General features: G+C 41.3%; 1 protein-coding gene across 1 annotated transcript in view; it reads left to right on the forward strand.

The window, feature by feature from the left end:
* Nucleotides 1-561: 561 nt before the first annotated feature.
* Nucleotides 562-22,695, forward strand: part of MAMLD1 (mastermind like domain containing 1) — a 278,328-nt gene continuing 256,194 nt past the window's right edge. Inside the window, exon 1 of the mRNA XM_082263405.1 lies at nt 562-865. Within this exon, the coding sequence (XP_082119531.1) occupies nt 812-865 (54 nt within the window). The 5' untranslated portion in view covers nt 562-811. The remainder of the gene's footprint in view (nt 866-22,695) is intronic.

The following is a 22,695-nucleotide window of genomic DNA, read 5'->3' on the forward strand; positions in this document are numbered from 1 at the left end:
GAGGCAGAAAAGTGAAATGTCCCCTTTTGGGTGAAGTCCTCCTATAAGAATGCATACTGATACCCCCCCCCCCAGAGTTTAGTGTGACTTGAATGGTGAAAAGGGAAGACAGGAATAGTAAAGTCTCTGACTATATTTATACAATCTCTATTTTCTTTAATAAGGAGGCTCTGCACACTGGATCCTTCTCTGCATTGATGGACTAGGGTTGTCACAGTGTGTGCCCCCCCCCCCCCCCCAGGGTTGTCACAGTGTGTGCCCCCCTCCCTAGGGTTGTCACAGTATGTGCCCCCCCCCCCCCCCCCCATATGATCCCCCGTGTCTGGGAGGAGATGAGAATATGACATTTGTCACCTAGCTGAGGACAAGCTCTCCCGAGGACTGTGCGATCCGGTCAGTCCTCCCCACACTGCCATGTAATTATCGGGAGGCAGAAGGGAACGCTTCCCCTTTAAGATGAAGTGACTGTAATCAGGCCCCGCCCCCCCCGGTGACACAGCACTTGTAAATGTCCTATCAGTAATTGAATGGCCGGAGACTCCTCCCTGAAGTGAGGAACAGTGGGCTGATGGAAATGTAGTGAGCAGTCTGAGACAGGCACTGGGTGAATCATTAGCCAACTGCTACACTGGGATGCTTTTGTCTGGAGTCTAATAGGAAATACATTGATATACATTGATAGACACAGCACACTGTCTGCCTCCTCCTGACTGCACAGTCTTCTTCTTCTTCTGCTTCTATTTTTTTTTACCTTGGGGCTTTTACCAATACACCAAAGTGGATGTAATATCTGGTGGATCTCCAGTCCAAAATGCTGCTGGTTTCCCAGCGCATAGAAGCACCACGCATGGAGCCTTATATACCAGTAAGTAACCTAGGGATCGCTAAAGTCTTCTTCTATCTATTGATCCCCAGTGGCAGCTGGACCCCGAAGTGTCACTTCTAATGTCATCCAGCCCTGCATGTCTTCATCCACAAAGTGTGCTTATTGATAAACATGATCATGCCTTGTAAACACTCTCCTGCCTGCCATGCTCAGGGACTCGGCACTCTTGTTTTGTCTAAATTATACATTGTCACAAAAAAAACAAAACAAAGATCAATGATGGTAAAATGATAAAGATGCTGTGTGGACAGTTCAGGGCTGATGGCAGAGGCTGGCGTCTCCTCTTTTCTTCTAATTTTCTAGGCTGGGTGATTTCTCCTAGATTAATGCTGACTGCCCAGGGACTAATAGGATTAAATTCTGCCAATAAACTCTGCCTTGAAAGCTGGAATATCCCTGTGTAAACACAGGCTGCCTCCTACCCTAATGATCAGGGGCTGTTTAGTGGATGACACCTTAGGTTAAGCAATGGGCAATGTGTGGCTGGTTCAACCCCTCCAGCATGGAAATGGTTAAAATGCAGTAAAGGAGCCCCTTCGCCCCCTTCGGAATGGAAATGGTTAACATACTGGAAAGAGGGCCCTTTCACCCCCTCCGGCATGGAAATGGTTAACCTGCTGGAAAGGGGGCCCTTTCACCCCCTCCAGCATGGAAATGGTTAACATGCTGGAAAGGGGGCCCTTTCGCCCCCTCCGCCATGGAAATGGTTAACATGTCGGAAAGGGTGCCCTTTCACCCCCTCCGGCATGGAAATGGTTAACATGCCGGAAAGGGTGCCCTTTCGCCCCCCCTCCGGCATGGAAATGGTTAAAATGCTGAATAGGGGGCCCTTTCTCCCCCCCCCCCCCCCCTCCCGCATGAAAATGGTTAAGATGTTGTACAGAAGTCCTTTCCCCCCCTCCAGCATGGACATGGTTAAAATGCTGTAGAGGAGTCCTGAGTGTCATTCAGAGCCTGCGATCACATAGATTCCACTTCCCCAGCTTGAATGGGTTGGGAGTGTTGCATGCAGCCTATTAATCTCCCAGCTCCCATTACCCAGTAATAACCAGAATTACTTCATTTGTTGCTGTCCTGTACAGGTCAGAGGTCACCTGGGTGTCACTAAGAATTAATACAGCAGCAGGGCTTTTAACTGCAGTGCAGAGACGTCTGCTTTATTCATGACATAGACAGGACTTCTTTCTTCTTGGTGTGATACACTGTGTACTTCCTGTATGGATTCCTTTTTTATTCTTTTTCTATATTCCATTGATTGTAGGCAGTTGGTGATTTACCAGGTAATCCCCTTCGCAGCAACTTATTGTCATCATTTGTAAGCTAAACACTTGATAAATGAAGCCCCCCCCCCCCCCCCCCCCATCATCTTTGGTAAAGTGACACCTGCCTGGCAGTCTTGTATTGTCAGTGAGTGGCAAAGCTGGAGCTGTTCTTGCTGGCAGGAGCTGTGTCCAGCAGGGGGTGAATGTGTGTTTGTGTGCTGAGCTATTAAGGTAACCATACATGAAAAGGAAAAGGGGAGGTTCATTAAGAGCTGATCAGACAGTGCTATGACTTTCCTTTTATAATGGAATCATGTTCTGGATAGCGACACTTGTCTCTTTGTATCATCAGCTGCTCTTTCCTCCAAAACATTTGGATTTCAAGGTGCAATGACTTTGGTAGATCTCTCCATACATTGATCTAGATGTATGATTAGCAGATGACAATTCCTAAGGCTGACTATACAATCTTCTAATAGATGGCCATACACTATACGCTTTCCTTAAGATCACTCATCAGCTATATAGTGCAAGGGCCTGCCTAATAGGATGCAGTTTGAATGGATTGTTTAGGTTTCTCTTCCCATTACACCAATCTTTATATTACATTAATTATACAATCTCCTTTTAAATTTATTATTTTATTTATTTCAGGTACTTATATAGCGCTGTCAATTTATGCAGCGCTTTACATATACATTGCACATTCACATCAGTTTACCAAAACGATGTAATATGAGCACAAACCTAAACAATCCATTCAAATTGTAGCTATTTGGACAGGCTTTTGCAGTGGATAGTATATCTAAAAGAGATTGTACAATCAGATTGTATAGTGTATGTATAGTCAGCCTTCAATCTACCATCAACTAGAGATGGGCTCAGGTGACCTCTGAACTCCAATCTTTACCCTATCCGAACTTGCACAATTTTTTTTCCTCCAATAGGCTTCAGGCCAGGTCATTCCTGCCTTGCAGCTTACGTAAACATAGAGGCAGTTTGTGGGGCGGGAATAACCCAGCTCACAGCTCATTGGAGTACTAAAAAGAGTGTGAGTTCAGAGTTCAGGTAGAGGTAAGTTGGGAGGATGCTCAAGCTCATCTGTAGTTGATGGTAGATCTAAAGCTGGCCATACACTATACAATGTAATTGTACAATCTTCTTAACAATATCTAAGTGTACAAGTTCTTTTAGATCCACCATCAACTATTAAGCGCATGGGCCTGCCTGATTGGATACAATTTGAATGGATTGTTTAGATTAGTCCTTATGTTACATCGTTTAAAGTATATTGTGCAATCTTTGTACATCCAGATTCTAAAGTGTCTGGCCAGCCTTATGCCCCGTACACATGTTCCCATAATTGTGCGACAAAACCCGCTTTCGACCTGATCTCACGATAATCTGATCGTTAGTACACAGCTTTCGACAGCCGATCACGACAGTTGGTCCAACAAAATCCAAAGGGACAAACAGGAAAACTTCTGTCGTATGACATCTTATCGAACGATAATACAGTATGCGTACGCTAAAAGTCGATCGACAAATACCACGCATGATCGGAAATAGTCAAATGACGTTGCACGACGCAGGGGTCAGACGTATATGACATCACTTCCGATACGTAGCTACGAAAAATACACTTGGTCAGTGAATCGTAGGAAGAAAATCTGATGGTTTGTACGCAGAGTTGGTTTCAATTTTAGTAACATGCAACAATTACGAAACATTAGTCGTACGATTATCGGAACGTGTGTACGGGGCATTAAGCTGGATACACACTATACAACTTCTGTTGTTAGATTTCCTTTGGATTTACCTTCAACTATGTAGTGCAGGGGCCTGCCTGATTGCATACAAATTGAAAGTGTTTAGATTTGACATCATATTATATGGTTTTGGTAAATCTAAAGGAAAAAATCTAAAGACAATTGTATAGTGTGTATGGCCCATTAAGCCGGATACACACTATACAATTTTCTTTAAATTTTTTTCCTTTAGATTTTCCAAAACCATATAATATGAGGTCAGACCTAAAAACATTCAATTTGTATGCAATCGGGCAGGCCCTTTTGGGCCATACACACTATACAATTTTCTTTAGACTTTTTGCTTCAGACTTACCAAAACCATATAATATAAGGTCAAACCTTAACTCTTTCAGTTTGTATGCAATCAGGCAGGTCCTTACACTACATAGAAAAGGTAAATCTAAAGGAAATCTGACAACAAAAGTTGTGTAGTGTGTATCCAGCTTTACACTTCATAGTTGACAGTAAATCTAAAGGAAATCTAACAACAAAAGTTGCATAGTGCGTATCCAACTTTAAGCTGGATACACACTATACAATTGTCTTTAGATTTTTTTTTTATTTAGATTTACCAAAACCATATAATATGTGGTCAAATCTAAACATTTTCAGTTTGTATGCAATCAGTCAGGCCCTTGAACCACATAGTTGAAGGTAAATCTAAAGGAAATCTAACAACAAAAGTTGTATAGTGTGTATCCAGCCTTTGATCTGCCATCAATTATGTAGTCAAAGGATCTGTCTGATTAGACAGTATTTGAATGGATTGTTTAGGTTTGTTCACATATTTAATAGTTTTAGTAAATACAGAAGAGATATTATAGTGTATGTCCGGCGTTACTTGTTATAGTTTGCTGATCCGATCTTTAAACCTATCGCAGTAAAATGCTATACTGTATTGTATATTATAGTGGGTGAGAAATGTCAGTTCTTCTGTGTATGGAAGCTTCTACTTGACAATAATTACATGTAGGGGATATCCTCTTGGGTCCAGCAATGTGTACAGGTTGGTCCCTGGTGGCACTCTTGCCCCTGGCACTGAAGAGGTTAAAGACGGATGCTCCTGTACCACATTGCATCGGCCAGCAGAAGTGGATTTTATTGCAAGGAAAACACCCTCTGAGCCTCCCAGACAGTGTGGGAGATTGGAGCTGGCTCATGTTTTTTAAAACTGGTTTATTTTTCCCCCCCCCCACCCACTCGCTGATTAACCCCTGCATTGGCTGATACTCTAAGAGGATAATGAGGCTTGAAAGTCAAAGGCTTGATCAGAGCCTCCAGCAGATGAAGAGTTAAAGCCGTGATTCCCTTGTTGACTGTCCTTTAGAAGTCAGTGGCAGTTCATGTCAATCCATTGTGTACATTATACCCTCACACGACAGCAGGTTGTGATGCAGTATTAATAAGCGTTTTCCTTTCTCTGTACAAAGGATGGAGTAATATGTTCTGTTTAAGATTAAACATCTTCATTCAATGCTGCAGCAAGCAGCCTTTCTCCAGTGAAGTGTAACAACTAGCTACATCAAACAGTAATGAGTGAAAGGCACCGTTCCTGCGAGCTCAGCTTATTGTTTTTACATGAAATAAATCCATTATTTTAAGCCTACCTGTTCGGCGACGCAGGATGTTAATCTATTGAGTCCAAATTGTTACTTTACAAATGAAATCTGGATTTACTCTGTTGGCTGATGATGGCAACGCAGATAACGCTTACACATCACAAACTTGGCATTACGCCCAAAAAGTTTATTTATTTTTTATCTTCGGCAATCAGATTATTTCTTCTGTTTTCTATATCATCTGTGTATTTCTGCTGAAGTATCACAAGTTTGCATGAATTTTAGGCAGATCTGTAACATAGGCAATATCACAATTTTATAAAGCAGACTTAAAGTAGAAATAGAAGCAAAACTTTTTCTTTCATTTTGCATAGAGCAAAGGGGGGGGGTTATACTGCTGTATGGGGGTCCTAAATGTCATTCAGAGCCTGCGATCACATAGATTCCACTTCCCCAGCTTGAATGGTTTGGGAGTGTTTCATGCAGCCTATTAATCTCTTAGATCCCATTACCCAGATTTTTCTTTTTCACCATGTGTCCCATTGTGGAGATTTCACTTCACTTCCTGTCCCATAGCCAAACAGGAAGTGACAGGAAATCCCTGCAAATTGAGGTCACCAGAACTAGTGTCCCCATTGAAAGATTCCCCCTCTATTACTTTTCCTAGAGACAACCCAAAATGTGGGATTTTCTTTTACTTTCAATGATAAATAGAGAGAGTTAATCTCCTTAACTGGGCCACAGACAGCAATAAAAAATCCCAGGTGTTCTAATCCTTTTCCCCTCTGCCTTTAGTTATACTTTAAAACTTATACTACTTATACTTTATAAACTCACATTACCATTAGAAGGAATGGCAGAATTTTGGGGACTTTTACGTAAGGAGAATTATGCCTTGTACACACGCATCGATTATTGGGCGGGAATTTTTGGCCAACGTCCGATCGGCCGATTTTCGGCTTGTTAGTATGATGCTTCCGACAACCGACTCCGACTTTTCGGCCGAAAAAAATCTGGTGTGCAGGCTATAAAATTTTTGTTGGCCGTCAACACAACGGCCGATTTTCCATCAGTCAGTACAGATTTCGGCAGGCAAAAATCTGATGAGCAAGACTGGGCATGCTCAGAGAAGAAAAAACACACGGAAAGTAAACCAGCACATGACATCACTTCTGAAGTAGATTTTTGTTGGCCGAGAAAATTTGTGTGCAGTCTAGGCACATTCCAACCAACAAAACACCACTCTGGACAAAAGTCGGACGATCGGTCGGCCGATAATCGTTGCGTGTGTACGAGGCTTAAGTCAAAAGTGAGTCTAGGCAACAATCTGTAGGTTTATTCTTCCATTATTAAAATATTCTTCCATTATTAAAATATTCAAGAGTACCTATTTTTTAATTTTGGTAAGAGTTATGATAGATTAAAACCCCGGCCAGTTTTTATCTCTTTTATGTCTTATTGGTAAAATTTTTAACTAAAGCCCCGTACACACGATCAGACTATCGAACGATCTGTCGTACGTTTTTTGTGGCATGCTAGTCTGATATGGAAAGGGAAGAGGTTATTTTCATACGAATTTTCCCGTACGACAGAATTCTACTTCAGAAGGGATGTCATGTGTTGGATTACTTTGTACGTGTTCTTTCGTCTCTGAGCATGCCTAGTCTTGCCACCAAAAAAAAAAGGTCACATACTGTAATATTTTGTTGGCTTTGAATACGGCATGCATTCGCTGTGGCATTGTTTCGATAAGCTTTTGCAATGTCACAATATTTATTTCCGTCCAGTGTTCCATTCATTTTTCACCAAGATCTTGTATTGATGATGGGAGACTCGGACCACAAAGCCTTCTCCAGCACATCCCAAATATTCTGAGTGGGGTTAAGTTCTGGACTCTGTGGTGGCCAATCCATGTGTGAAAATGTCTCATGCTCCCTGAACCACTCTTTCACAATTTGAGCCAGATGAATCTTGGCATTGTCATCTTGGAATATGCCCGTGCCATCAGGGAAGACAAAATCCATCGATGGAATAACCTGGTCATTCAGTATATTCAGGAAGTCGGCTTTGCATTGTGCATGTGGAAATGCTCTTACTTTCACTAATAAACATAGCCCTGAGTTCTACTGTTGTTTTTCTACGATTTGATTTCTCCAAATATTTAAGTGATTGCTGATCACGATCAATCAGCATTTTTTTTCCAACCACATTTCTTCCTTGAAGACGATGGTTCCCCACTATCCATTTCCGTTTTTAATAATGCGTTGGACAGTTCTTAACCCAATTTTAGTAGTTTCTGCATTTTCCTGTTTTCTCTGCTTGATGCATGCCAATGATTTGACCCTTCTCAAACAGACTAACATCTTTTCCACGATCATGGATTTGTCTTTCGACATGGTTGTTTTAGAAATGAGGAGCTACTCATTGCAACAGTTGGGGTTGTATAACTTGTTGCCAGCTGAAAGATAATTGCCCATGCAGAAACCATCCAATAGGAGGCGTTTACCTATTTGCTTAGGTAATTCCAGGTCGTGACTTTTTTTTTTTTTTTTTTGGCCAGGCAGTGTATAAAGTTTTTTTGTTGGCAGCTTCTGTACCACAAAGGATTTGCACAATCACCTTGGGTTGTGATTGACACCCCCAAAACATGTTGAATTTTATACACCGTCTATGTTTGAGATGAACCAATTTTTTTGATTGGAGTATTATGGTGTGGCCTTTCAGTGCTAGATTTTTCTGTGTCAGCTTCTTTATCTCATGACCACATGAAACTGTGTCACAAAGCAAATTGTAGTAAAGGAAACTGTTAACGCTGTTATGTACACTCAGAAGCTGGGATACAGGTAGTTGACAGGGTAGTAACTACCATACATGCTAGGAGGAAGGCTGTAATGCTGAAACATGTTAGAAGTTTTACACTGTATCCTTACTTTGTAGCCAACAAAGAGTAACTAGAAGAGTACACCAGGTGGCCACTGGCCAGCTGTTTTCTTGCTTTTGATTTATCACATGAGGAATTGGACATCCAAGCTTGTGCACTAGTCTTCAGCATGTATGCTTAATGTCCAGCTGTTGAGCTTGGGTATGGTTTTTTTTTTTTTTTCATTACCAGACATCTTAGAACTGAATTTCAAGAGGAAGAGTCAAACTGCAAATAAGTAAAGCCAAATAAAAGGAAGACAATATACTTCCTTCTTAAGTAAGCCTGCACAGTTAATAAGACTGAATTCCAAATTCTTACTTAAAGAAAAGGAGAGAAATATGTAGTATTCCATTGCTGACTTGTTTTTTTTTTTTTTTACAAGAAAGCTAATGGCCTTGCTGCCATATTGACCCACAGTCCAGTCTGCTCATGACTAAATAAGAAGGAGTTCTATTTCTTTTCCTGAGTTGCATTCTTGTAAGAGTGACTCAGAACATGTTAAAGCCATGGAGGCAATATAACAGGCCAGCCATTTAGCACCTTCGGGAGAGGATTAACAATGGCAGCAATGGCCAATGTGTGACTGATTCTGTTTTAAGCTCTTACCCTTTTAGAAAGCTAAATGTTGTCTGTAAGAGTGATCACTACTGTGTGCCTGGACATTGCAGATAATTCATCATGGCTGCACCCCCTGTGAGTTTAGCATTGCATTATAACAAAACCCAGAGATTGACAAACTCAGCAGGAACATGCCAACATTATCTAATCGGTGAACTTCTGCTTGTCCAAGGACTATTTTGTTAGCCACAAACTCCCTTTAAATGACATCACATTTGTTGAATGTAGCTCGATAGCCAAAAAGACAGGAGAGAGAAATAAATTATACACTGCCAGACAGCTGTGCTAAAAAAATTCCATCTGTTTCCAAACCACATAAGCTACCCGGCATATCATTGGATACTGGGGTGTTTAAGTGGCATTTGCATGCTGGTGTTACTCCCAGGACAGTGTGGGTGCTGCAGTTTGCCAAGACCGGGCCAAGAGTATTATCTTAAAAAAAATTTCCAAAGTCATTATGACATATCAAGGGAAAAATGTTAGATTAGTGATTAGAGAACTGATAATATAGTTTTGATGTGCCATTTGCCAAAGTGCTTGTTTAATGACCTCTAAAGTTTGTTGAGAAGGGTCAAATGAGTTTTCTATGTGTAGCCATGTACCCGCTTTCCCCTCCCACTCCATGTGCAGTGGTGCCAGGTCCTTGGTTCACCTGCTCTGCTTTTGTTAGGATGGCATCCTGCAGCTAATCCCTTCTGTCTGTAAATGGGAAGCACGGCCAATTCTTATTTACACTCCCATGGAAAATAGCCTGGCCGTCATGGAAATAAAATAGATTGTTTTTTCCTCCCTTTATTGCAGATAACCTCCTGACACTGTATCACACAGCCATTTCTTGTTTTAATAAGCTATTATTGAAAAACACACAGTAAAGGAAGTTAATATGGGTTAGCCAATTTTATCTGTGACCATTTCATTGTTATTATGGTCTGGGCTGCAGTCCCAATACCTTCTAATGACCAGTAATGTAACTTTAGTGGAAAGATGGAACGCTCATTTCTGTATATCATGCTTCAGTAAGGTGTTGCTTCTGGTTTCCAGTAAATAGGCTATAGTCCAAAGAGCGCCTGTCTGCTAAGAGGCACCAGCATGGAAATATAATAGGGCTTTTCGAAAATAATAATATTTGCCTATTAGAGCTCCCTCTTTGCTGGAAAACACGGTCACTATATATATTGTCCCAGAGATGTGGTGACAAGTACATCCATGTAGCTGTTGCTGATGAAGCTTCTATAAGGGTCAATTCCTGAAGAAAGTATAAAGAAGATCTTGACAGTTTTATATTTTTAAGGCCAAGGATGACGGTAATTAAACACAATAGGCTAGGTGGGACTTTAAGTGAGACCCCAGCAGGTAGTGCCCGGCGTCTCCATCCCTCTATCAAGAAAAAAATGAGGTTGTAGGATTATAAGAGGTGCATGGAAGTCAGCCAGCCCCCAGTCTGATGTACTCACCCTCCAGTTTGTCACCAACCAACTAGACCTGTCTCATGATACAAAGAACAGGGGTTTAGTTGACACGCATGTGTAAGCTGCCGAGCCACTACACGGCACCCTGTTTTATCTGCAGTCCTAACACTTCCTAATTTAGTGTCTCCACACTGGGAGTACATGGCTGCTAATGGATGGATGGGGGAACAGGTGGGAGGAGACAGCCCAAACCTCCCCCAACCCACCCCCATCCATGACTGGTCTGTTGTCACAAAACTCAAATAACTAAGTTGTAATGATGGTACAAACTGGAAAGGACCAGCTGAGAAGCAATACACCTCCATGGAGGATGACGGTCATTTTCCTTTTTTGTGGAAAACACCTTTATAGAAGAACTCAGAATAACTGTGAAATCTCTCTATCCATACAAGCATATATTCAGTGGCCACGTTTTTGGAAGCTGCAGCTACAGTAATAACATAGAGAATGCAGACTTAAGGTTCAACTTTGTCAAGATGTGGTCTTTCTTTATGGTGTTTTTTAAGATCAGGTTAACAGAGTCATGTGCTAATAAAATGAAGTAGAACGGAGAAAACATCAGTGAATAACACAACTTCAGACTTGAATTTCTCTTGAGTGCAGCTGATACAATGTTATATTTCATGCTCTGTGTTAGGTTTTCTCCAGAAGAAAAAAAATAAATAAGCAATAGATAGATTTTATATATATATATATATATATATATATATATGAATTGGTACAATGTGAGTAGGAAATAATCAGCATGTAGAATGTTTACTTCAAAAATCAAACATGCAAAAATGAATCAAGCTATTTATTTTAATTACAGTTCTGGTGATAGTTTGTGAGCACATATACCTAAGGGGTGATTATCCTATACAGTTTGACTGTTAGAGTTTCTGTTACTGCATATGGGTTTGAATATATCTGCATGTGGTTATATGTATATTTTTATTCACTGACACTATAATTATGAGGAGGCTTCAGAATTCCAATGAGATCCAAAGATTTCATTATCATTCAAACAATATACATACATCTGCATGCAAGCTGTTGCTGTATGTTAGTGATTAATGATGAAATGACAACAGCCATAGCCTTGTAAGTGGTGAAAATGCTAGGAGCACCTGGTAAAGAGTGGTTCTAGGGATCAAAAGAATATGTGTTCCATCAAAGATATTCACACTTCTTTCTGGTGAACTGACCTCCTCTCCAACATAGTTAATATGGATGAAAAAAAAAAGGGGGGGGGGAGTGTTTTGAGGACTCTCTTATGCATTGCTAGTTTAATGCACAATTCATTCTTCCTAATGTTGTATGGTTGACAAATGTCGGGTCACTGAAAGCCCATGTGCTGCTAAATCTATAAATCTGAAAAAAGGGTTCAGGGTTTCTTCTAGTTAAAAACTAAAAAGAACAAAGTAACAACTGAAATAATAGGGCAGTACACATTTAAGTCAAATAATAATGTCAAATGTGTACTGTTATACTGTAATAAAACTCACAAGAGGATACAGCTTTAAAGCATCTGCTCCATACCACACCATAAATAAAGAAAACACAGTCCATGTGTTTTGAAGGCTCAAAGATCTCCCTCTACTTCAAGGCTTGAGTTTGATGGAAAGATTGGAGGACTGCATAAAGAATTAGATGTAATAAAAATCAAAGGATCAGCAAGCTTTTGGACCAACTGTTTGGGCTGTCATTTCATTTTCTAAATCTGGGCTCCCTGCTTTTAGGACACCCTGTTTTTCTTTGAGGGTAGCCTTACCAAAGCCACTGTGCCCCATTGCAATCTAAATGATCTACTGACAACCTTTTATCCACCATTCTTTTTTACTTCTTCCAATTGTGTATTTATGGTAGTTTTTGTCTGTGGCAGTGGTGTGGTATGGAGCAGATGCTTTAAAGCTTTATCCTCTAGTGAGTTTTATTTTTTTTTTTTTCACAAAAGAGTTTTATTACAGTATAACAGTTGGCAGTCAGCCATACTATATATAATATCACCTAAAGTGTTTAGAAAATAATGGTAAATGTTAGCTGTAAATTTTGGCTACCACTGTTTGGTGTCAGGCTTGTAAAAAAGGTATAATGCAGCAGATGTTGAGAGAAGAGGAAGACCTACTTTGGGATATTAGGACACTTGATGGGGGCCATACATACAGTATCTCACAAAAGTGAGCTCGCATTTTTGTTACTATTTTATTATACCTTTTTTATGTGACAACACTGAAGAAATTACACTTTTCTACAATGTTAAGTAGTGAGTGTACAGCTTGTATAACAGTGTAAATTTGCTGTCCCCTCAAAATAACTCAACAAACAGCCATTAATGTCTAAACCACTGGCAACAAAAGTGAGTACACCCCTAAGTGAAAATGTCTAAATTGGGCCCAATTAGAAATATTCCCTCCCCGGGGTGTCATGTGACTCGTAAGTGTTACAATGGTCGCAGGTGTGTTAAATTTGGTGTTATCGTTCTCACTCTCTCATACTGGTCACTGGAAGTTCAACATGGTACTTCATGGCAAAGAACTCTCTGAGGATCTGCCAAGATCTTGAAACTGAGCTGCAGCATGGTGGCAAAGACCATACAGCTTTTTAACAGGACAAGTTCCGCTCAGAACAGGCCTCACCTTGGTCGACCAAGAGTGCACGTGCTCAGCGTCATATCCAGAGGTTGTCTTTGGGAAATAGACGTATGAGTGCTGCCAGCATTGCTGCAGATGTTGAAGGGGTGGGGGGTCAGCCTGTCATTGCTCAGACCATACGCCGCACACTGCACCAAATTAGTCTGCATGACTGTTGTCCCAGAAGGAAGTCTCTTCTAAAGATGATGCACAACAAAGCCTGCAAACAGTTTGCTGAAGACAAGCAGACTAAGGACATGAAATACTGGAACCATGTCCGTGGTCTGATGAGACCAAGATAAACGTATTTGGATCAGATGGTGTTAAGCGTCTGTGTCAGCAACCAGGTGAGGTGTACAAAGAAAAGTGTGTCTTGCCTACAGTCAGGCATGGTCCTGGGAGTGTCATGGTCTATGGCTGCATGAGTGCTGCTGGCACTGTGGAGCTACAGTTCATTGTGGGACCCATGAATGCCAACATGTACTGTGACATAATGAAGCAGAGCATGATCTCCTCTCTCCGGAGACTGGGCCGCAGGGCAATATTCCAACATGATAACGACCCCAAACACACCTCCAAGACGACCACTGCCTTGCTAAAGAAGCTGAGGGTAAAGGTGATGGACTGGCCAAGCATTTCTGTAGATCTAAACCCTGTTGAGCACCTGTGGGGCATCCTCAAACGAAAGGTGGAGGAGTGCAAGGTCTCTAACATCCACCAGCTCTGTGATGTCATCATGGAGGAGTGGAAGAGGACTCCAGTGGCAACCTGTGAAGCTCTGGTGAACTCCATGCCCAAGAGGGTTAAGGCAGTGCTGGAAAATAATGGTGGCCACACAAAATTGTAACAGTTTGGGCCCAATTTGGACATTTTCACTTAGGGGTGTACTCACTTTTGTTGCCAGCTGTTTGCCAGCTGTTTTGACATTAATGGCTGTGTGAGTTATTTTGAGGGGACAAGCTTTACACTCACTACTTTACATTGTAGTAAAGTGTCATTTCTTCAGTGTTGTCAGATGAAAAGATAATAAAATATTTACAAAAATGTGAGGGGTGTCCTCACTTATGTGAGATACTGTATAGAACCTATTGTGAATCCCTCAGACTATTAATTATGCCCCAGTGGGTGAAGTTTAACAAAAAAATGTATATTGAATTGTATATTACCACATTTTTTTTTGTATATTACCTACAATTGTGGACTATACTGCACATACAATCATATCATGCGAAGACTTTATTAATTTGATGTAATACGAAGGTACAAGGTGGGACCCAAAATATGTACTGCACTAAAGACATGGCCCAGGAGGATGCATCTTATAATATAACTAAACTAATACTATAAATAAAAACCAACACAAATTAATATTTTGTCATAAGTAAATGGCCGCGGCACTTTATTGGTTACAAATAAATTAAATAATTATTTATTCAAAATTCCATCAAATAAATTTCAAATCCAACAAAATTATAAAACATACATCTGTATTGCTCAGTCCCAGAACTCGACCGAAAATAAAAACATATTTAAAACCACCAAAGTCCCCCCTTGCTTCAAGGGTGACTCTACCACATAAAGTGCCAGCGACGGTGGGGGGGGGGGGGGGGGTTGAGCTCGCCAGGCAGTCACTTCCCAACTGAGGGGCTTACCTCAGGGACCCCCTATATAAAGCCTTGGGTCAGAAAGTTCTAGAGGGGCTGCCTTATTACATTTAAAGGGCCAGTGTCCTAAAATTAAATAAAATTCTGACACAAATTTTTTTTTTTTTTATTACATCCCCTGTACCATGTGCGAGGGCACCTATACTTGTGCCCTCTTACCATTCTAAGCACAGCACTGTGTAAAGGACAATGTTTATTAGCTTAGAGGCATTTTTAAAACCATTTTGTCATTCGCCAAAACATACCAAACTAATTATGCATGCCAAACTCGTACTTTCCTATGGCCCATCACTGCCAGCCTGATTGGCCAATATGGAAGATGCTGGAAACAGAGCATCTCTTGATTTTGTCAAAAGCCTGGGTGGTTGTGGGTTTTGAGACCCCTAGGGAATCTTATGAAGATGTTCAAGGGTGTGTATAGGTAATCCTCGGCACCCAGATTTTACTCATATAGCCAGTTTTGCGTGTTTAGGAAACACCAGGGTTACTTCTATAAGTCTATGAAAGAGGCAACGAGGGCTAGAAAAGTGTGGCAATCCTTAGCAACCAATGTGAGTTTTATTGGATCAGAGAAAGATCGATATATCTTTTAGGTTTTACAAATTGAGAATATAAATGGCAGCTTTGGAACTGACTGGGGTCTGCTGCCCAACTCTAGAAGCAGAGAATATAAAGTGAAACCTGTATTCTTTTTACTAGATGGGAAAAAAGAGGATTTGCAACATGTTGGGAAATCTGTTTTTTTGTGTATCTTGTTCAACACAACCCGAATAATTTCTGCAAATTATGTTTTTAAAAAAAGCACAAGTTTCCACTAGGGAAACATGTATGGGCTCCCTTTATTAAATGACATGCTCTGTTACTAAATAAAAAAGGAAATGCCGGAAACTCCTCAAATAGTCTTACTACACTCAAGGGAGGAGCTGTAGAAAACAAATGTCAAGTGATACTCCTGTTTACTAAGTTCAGATATTACGAGGATTATAATAGACCTGATTCCTGTTCATCTAGATCTCGACCTCTTTAAACAAGACAAGACGATGTTCCTTTGGTCTGAGGTTCCTGAGTTAGGAGAGAGACTGTTCTGCTTTGCAGTTTAGGAGATATTCAGCCATTAACCCCTCTTCAGAGGAGGTTACAGCTTTTACTCAGAGGTGATAACTAAAAGAAAGTCAAGTTAAATCCCCCCCCCCCCCCCTCTTGGATGATGTCTCTAATGTTTGTGTATACTCTGGTTTAAATGTAAGCTGCAATGTCTTTGTTTCCATGACACTAGAGAAGTCTTTTGAGATTCCTTCCCATAATTCTGCCCTCCTCCCTGTGTCTGCATCAGTCAAGGCACCAGCTAAGAATCTGGATTTGCATGAGAAATTGTGCAGGCGAGGAAGAAGGGGGGGTGGGCAAGTCTAGGGAATGACATCCCAAGAGTGCGTATGTGAGTGTGTGAGTTATTCCCTGCCCTCCCTCTTGTTCTTTTCTAATGCAATAATAAGTGGAACAAAGTACAGGAGAATAGCGGGTTTCACAGAAAGCAAAGTGTGGCTGATGGTTCAGTCGAATACGTTAGAAAACACAGTGCGGAATTGTAGCACTTTACAAGAGCACCAGATCAGCGGTAGCTTTTCTCATTAAACGTTTAACACCGAATGCTGTCCCCTAAGCCATTGTTGAAAGAGGTTTCAGACTCTAAATGTCGGGGTGGGCATATTTCGTCCACATTTAAAGCGTATCTAAAGCCAAGAACTAAAATGTAATGTATTGCAGCTTACTTTTCCTTTATATATGGTGGCGGAATTTCTTTTCTTTTCGCACACTTTCTTTCATTTTTATTTTCACCTGGTAATCCTTCCAGGAACATACTTCCTGTCCTAGGGTGACAACTGATCTGTATTTAGGAGGAATAGTGTTGTCACCCTAGGCAGGGAGTTTGTCAGGACCATATTTAACACCCCCTTAGACCCTGTTCAGACAGGGGCGACACGACTTGCTGGGGCGACCTGTGAAGTCGCGGTGCACAGCGTCATATAATTGAAGTCAATGCAAGTCGCCTCCAGGTCGCCCCAAAGTAGTACAGGACCCTTTTTCAAAGTCGGAGCAACTTGTGTCGCTCCTATTAGAAGGGGTCCTGTACTATTCAATGGCGGGCGACCCACCGCGACTTGTCAGGCGACTAAGTCGCCTGACAAGTCACGCTAGTGTGAATGGAATCTTACTGTAAAATATGGGGAGGTGTTTTGTAGTCCTCAGAGACAGCTGGGAATAATGCTGAAAACTGTGCACAGAGGAATAGAAAACAAGTCATCAACTCAAGAGATTTGTGCCTGGATGAACAGCATTTTTTTTTTTCTGCACTTGTTGAACCAATATAACAAAATGCTTTCAATAGTATATTTAATATGCGTTAAAGTGTTACTAAACCCACAAAAGTAAAATCAGTCTGTATATGCAGTAAAGCATGCTTGTTGTTATACTCAATGGGAAACCTAATCGTCTTCATTGTGTAAAAAATCTGTTGATGCTGTCTTCTCTGACCCCCTCCCCCTCCTTCCACTGACCCCTGATATTTTCCTGATACCACAGAGTCTATGTAGTTAGGATGCACATGCTCAGTTTGATGTTTATTGCTAGATAGGTTTTTTTTTTTTTTTTTTTTTCATGGGAGGCTGCATTTGATCAGCACAGGGCCAATCAGCACCGTCCAGACAGAGGGTCAGGGGTCTTGCAGTCTAAAAAACTCCCCCTACAAACTTTAACCAGGGCTTGGCTGGATACTGATAGATGTCACATGACTGCTATATACTGCTAATGAGAAATGGTATTTAGAAGTTTAGATTTACTAAAATAATTGCATTTCCATGTTCTGTGTACTGTGGGAGACCAGATATAGTGAATGCAGAGTCCTGGGTTTAGTAGCACTTTAAGGGAGAAATGTATTGTTTTGGTTTACATACCCTTTAACAAAGAAATGCAAAGTGCAAGGACTGTTTATATATAAACTGAATTTTGGGGACAGCATGGGCATCCGAGGTAGCACCCCTAGTCCTGTGCCGCATGGCCACAGAGGTCCCATCAGCTTGGCTCATCAGCTGTCTCACATAGAGGAAAATGTCAGCAGTTATTGGCTCCGGTAATCGTTTTAAAAGAGTCTAAATCAGTACTAACGTGAACTGTGGCCTAAGGCAAGTGTTCTAAGGGCTGGTTGAGGTGTGAAGTCCTGCTGAGGGTGAAGGAGGAGTTGAAGTCCTGATTTAGTGGGAAGTTTGAAGTACTGCTTGGGGGTTTTTGAAGTCCTGCTGGGAGATATACAGTATGAAGTATATAACATTACAAAACAGTTCTGCCACAGTTTGGCCACATCAGCAATGTGCCAGGTTGGTGTTTTGTGTGCTGCTTTTCCTGAGAGACCCAGAGATTTGTCTGTCCTGAAGCCAGGGCTGGATTAACCATTAGGTACTGTAGGCCTGGAAATGTGTTTTACTCAGACTGGCATCTATTTTTAAAAGATTGGTTGCTATTGGGTATAACGCTTTGCACATTCCATTTGTACTTCACAGTGGTTTATTAAACAAAAGTCTAATCATAAGTAATGCAGTTTTATAACTAACAGACAAACAACCTAATGTGTTTTAAAGGCTACAAAACCCAGTGCAGATTTTGTAGCCTTTAAAACACATTAGGTTGTTTGTCCAATTTATTATGAGTATGCCTATAAGTTCCATTACACACGGGGGCCACCCAGATGCCATGTGTACCTCCCAGCATTTTAGTGATGAGGGTCTTTTGCATTGGACCTTCACCCTGAACACACAGGACCCTAAACACCAGTAATGCATTGTACAGCATGCAGCATTCACATCCAGCTGAAGCCTGCCAATGACTTTGACAGGCTGCCTTCAGAGGGGCTAGAGGTTGTACCCATTCTCTCCATGGCACGGTAAAACACAGCATAATGCACCTCAGACAGATGACCCCATTTGCGAAGGGCCTAAATAGTATCACTATAAATATGGTTACTACATGGTATGATTTTCATTTCACTTATTTTTTATTACTTCTCCTCGGAAATTGAAGATTTTTCACACCTTAATGGTGCAAATATTTGGGTGCAACAAGACAGCAACACAAAGGTACAGCTAGGCCTATGCTGTGCCCCCCTCCTTCTCAACATTGAAAGCAAAATGTTCACCCTGCATGTTAAGGCTGATAACACACAAGCAATTCTGCTGCTAGCAACAGATGCAAGTTCCAGAATCGTTAAATAGGCTCCCTGTGTTTCCCAATGAAATCACTCAAGGCCCATACACACGCACAGATTGTTGGCTGTAAATTGTTGGCCAACGTCCGATCTGCCGTTTGTAGGCTTGTTAGTATGATGCTTCCGACAACCAACTGCGAATTTTCGGCCGAAAAAAATCTGGTGTGAGTGCTATAAAATTTTTGTTGGCCAACAAAGAACGGCCGATTGTTCCTCAGTCAGTACAGATTTCGGCCGACAAAAATCAGATGAGCAAGACTGGGCATGCTCAGAGAAGAAAAAACACACTGAAAGTCAACCAGAACATGACATCACATCTGAAGTTGTTTTTTGTTGGCCAACAAAATTCCAGTGCAAGTCTAGAGCACATTTCAACCAACAAACAACACTGGACAAAAGACGGCCGATCGGTTGGCCAACAATCTGTGCGTGTGTACGAGGCTTCACTCCATAACCACACAAAGTGAGATGTTTCTATGTTGCTAATCTCCATCGTTGGTCATGTCAGCAACATTTCACTACTTCAGATTAAGACATTGCGATCCCATAGGAACAGAGCTGGCGGTCTCTTATCAATTCTGCTTCTGTCGATTTTTGACAAAAATTGTGAGCGGCAGATTTGCTAGCAGCAAAGTCACCCATGTGTCTTCAGCCTGAGGCTTAATTAAAAAGGGGTGCAATGGTGATGTAGCCCTTGATCACATTGAACGCGGGTTTGTAATCGTGCAAGTTCAGTTCGCGTTCGGTGGGTTCATGCACAGATGTCTATTTAAATCGCCCCGAAGTCGCCAAAAGTAGTGCAGAAACCACTTTAGGAAATTCGGCTTCGCACCGATTGGGACAGTGCCATTGCCAACAATAGGCCGCGATTTGGTATGCAATTTGACATGTCAAATCATGCCGATGTGAACGGGGACGTAAAAAGTGACTGAAAACAAATAGTTACATTTCACAATTCATAATAAATTGTAATGGGTTTAGATAATCTTGCAAACCAAGCAGCCTTACCAGAGAGCACAGCCAGGCATTGGACCTTTCTGGAGGAGATTTCATTAGTTATGCAACCTGGTCCACGACACACCCTAGGCTTTGTTCTTTTTTTTTTTCTCTGCCCAGCATTTACAGTAACCTAAAAGTAATCATGACAAAGGCAGACGATTACTGCTCTGAGTTGCAGCAACATGTGAATTGCTTTTTTGCTTTATATAAATTAGCGTGATTGAAGTGTTTTCAGACTTCCCTAGTGACGCCCTAGATCAGTGGTCCTCAACCCTGGCCTACAGGGCACACTAACAGGCCAGATTTGCAAGATAACTGAAATACATCCCAGGTGATATAATTTGCTGATCAGTGATTGCAGTACTTTAGTCTGCATCTCCCCAAGGTAATACTTAAAATCTGGCCTGTTAGTGGGCCCTGAGGACCGGAGTTGAGGACGACTGCCCTAGGCCTAGATGACCAGTGGTCTTCATCTTAGAAACATGCTCCTTTGAGGGGAACATAGGCAAAGATATCCTGTGACTGAACCATGATGATGTCATTGTGTAAATCCACTTTAGGACAGCATGACTGCAACATAGTAGAGCAAAGATAAAAAAAATCCTGTATAAGATCAGAAGATAGGACATATTGTGCAAAGAAGATAGAAAATATGTTGCATTGAAAACTGTCAACTAAAATGAGAAGTTTACCTGTCATGCACTAGAGGTCAGCTGTGTTTTGTTGCTAGAAACTGTAATTTTTCTAGGGTGCATGCCTCATCAATATCCTTATAACAAGGCTGCATTCGCTACCATACTAACATAGAATACAGAATGTCTATTTATTTTATTATATAACCAAAAGGTGTATTTTAAAGGAGATCATACACCAAGCATTGGAATTTAGCAGTGAATAAATGCGTTGAGTAATCAGAAGAGGCATTGGGCACTTCAGTATAAATGAAGTGGGCTTGTTTAAAATACTCCAGATGATCAGGGGTTAAGCTCTGAGCTGATGACACATGGACAACCGCATAGGATTGGCTCTTGCCATAAATAGGCTTATTTCCCTACAAGTTTCCTGTTGCTGTGATCATGCTGCCTTTGTGTGTCCTTTTCATGGCAAATCTCCATATCCGTTACATAAGACTTGTAATGAGAACAGAGGGAGTCACTACTGCAGCCTGGCTGGCTACATACTAGCACATTAGAAGTTTTCGCCATGACTGAGTGCTGATTTTTCATGGATTCAAACATATTAAAGTTAGCTTAAATTGTATGAAAAGTAAAACATTTTACTTTAGCTTTGTAGGGAATAGGCGGGGGGAGGGGGTGGAGGGGGATAGAACTTCCATAAGGTTTTTGTCTGTCTCTTTTTGTCCAAGGAACCACTGTCTTCAGGGCAGAGAGTGAAGGGGAATCCCAAATATTGCAGTTGTCACTGGAACAGCAAGTGGGAGGAAATCTGTCAATGGTGAAACCTGTTCCAGCATCAGCTAAGAGGGGATTTCCTTCACTTTCATTTTCTGCTTTGTCTCTGATACAGGAAATGAAGAGAAATATCCCCAGTGGGCAAACACAGCAAACAAAAAAGGCCAGGGATAACCTTCCTCCCTACCCTGTCCTAAACCAAATTATACAAAAAGAAAAAACAGAGCTCCTCTAAGTGCAGCAGTTTATTGTAGAAGAAATCACAAAAAACAGTTAACAACTCACTAGATGTAGATGTAAAAAGGCTTGTAGGTGCCAGTGATGTGCCGAAGATGGTATCAGTCACAGCGGTCCTGTAAGGTGAGACTCCAAGATCCCGATCAAGATAGGCGGGTGGACACCGCACTGGGAATCCTCCATCTTCGGGGTTCCGGGTAAGGATAATCACCGTAGGACCTCGCTGGAACGCAGCGCACGCTGCGTGACGTTACTGGGACCTGTGAATGACACGACGCGTTTCAGAGCTCGCGCACGGCTCTTAGTGGGCATGCACACTCTTTTTCCAAGTTATATATACAGTACTTTGTAGCAAAACTTTTATCCAAAAATGAAAAATACCTCTAGTGGTCAGCCTACTCGATATAGAAGGCCTCAAGTGCGGCCCATGACATCACTTAACCATAATGTGCTGACTGCAGGTATGCTACAAGAGGTGAAATAATACTGCAGATATATTATAGATGTGGTTTGAGACTACAAACCTGCAGTTGGTGAATGTCAGAGACTGGGGATATGTTACCAAGGACTGCTAAAGTCCACTGCCAATACAGTCCCTTTACAGTGCACACTACAACCCCCTAAAAAGATTACTGACCCTGCTTAAAAAATTCATCTTAGCAGGGTCCACTATAAAAATAACTAAATAATAGACAGAAAAAAGTGTAATAGAAATAAGTTAAATAATTTAGCTAGCAGACCCCAGTATAATTATTTTCCTTCACTATCCCTAAATGAGCATCTAAGCAAAGAAAATAACTGCTATTTGCTGCTGAGGCCAGAGGGATGCATAGTAAGTACTTAAACCCCTGCATTCACTATATCTGATCTCCCACAGTACATGGAAATTCAATCATTTTAGTAAATATAAACTGCTAAATACCTTTTCTCATCAGCAGTATATAGCAGCCTTGTGACTTGTATCAGTGTCTGGTTAAAGCTTGTAGGA

Source organism: Pelophylax lessonae (genome assembly GCF_965119305.1).
Source record: "Pelophylax lessonae genome assembly, chromosome: 7".
Taxonomy (NCBI): Eukaryota; Metazoa; Chordata; class Amphibia; order Anura; family Ranidae; genus Pelophylax; species Pelophylax lessonae.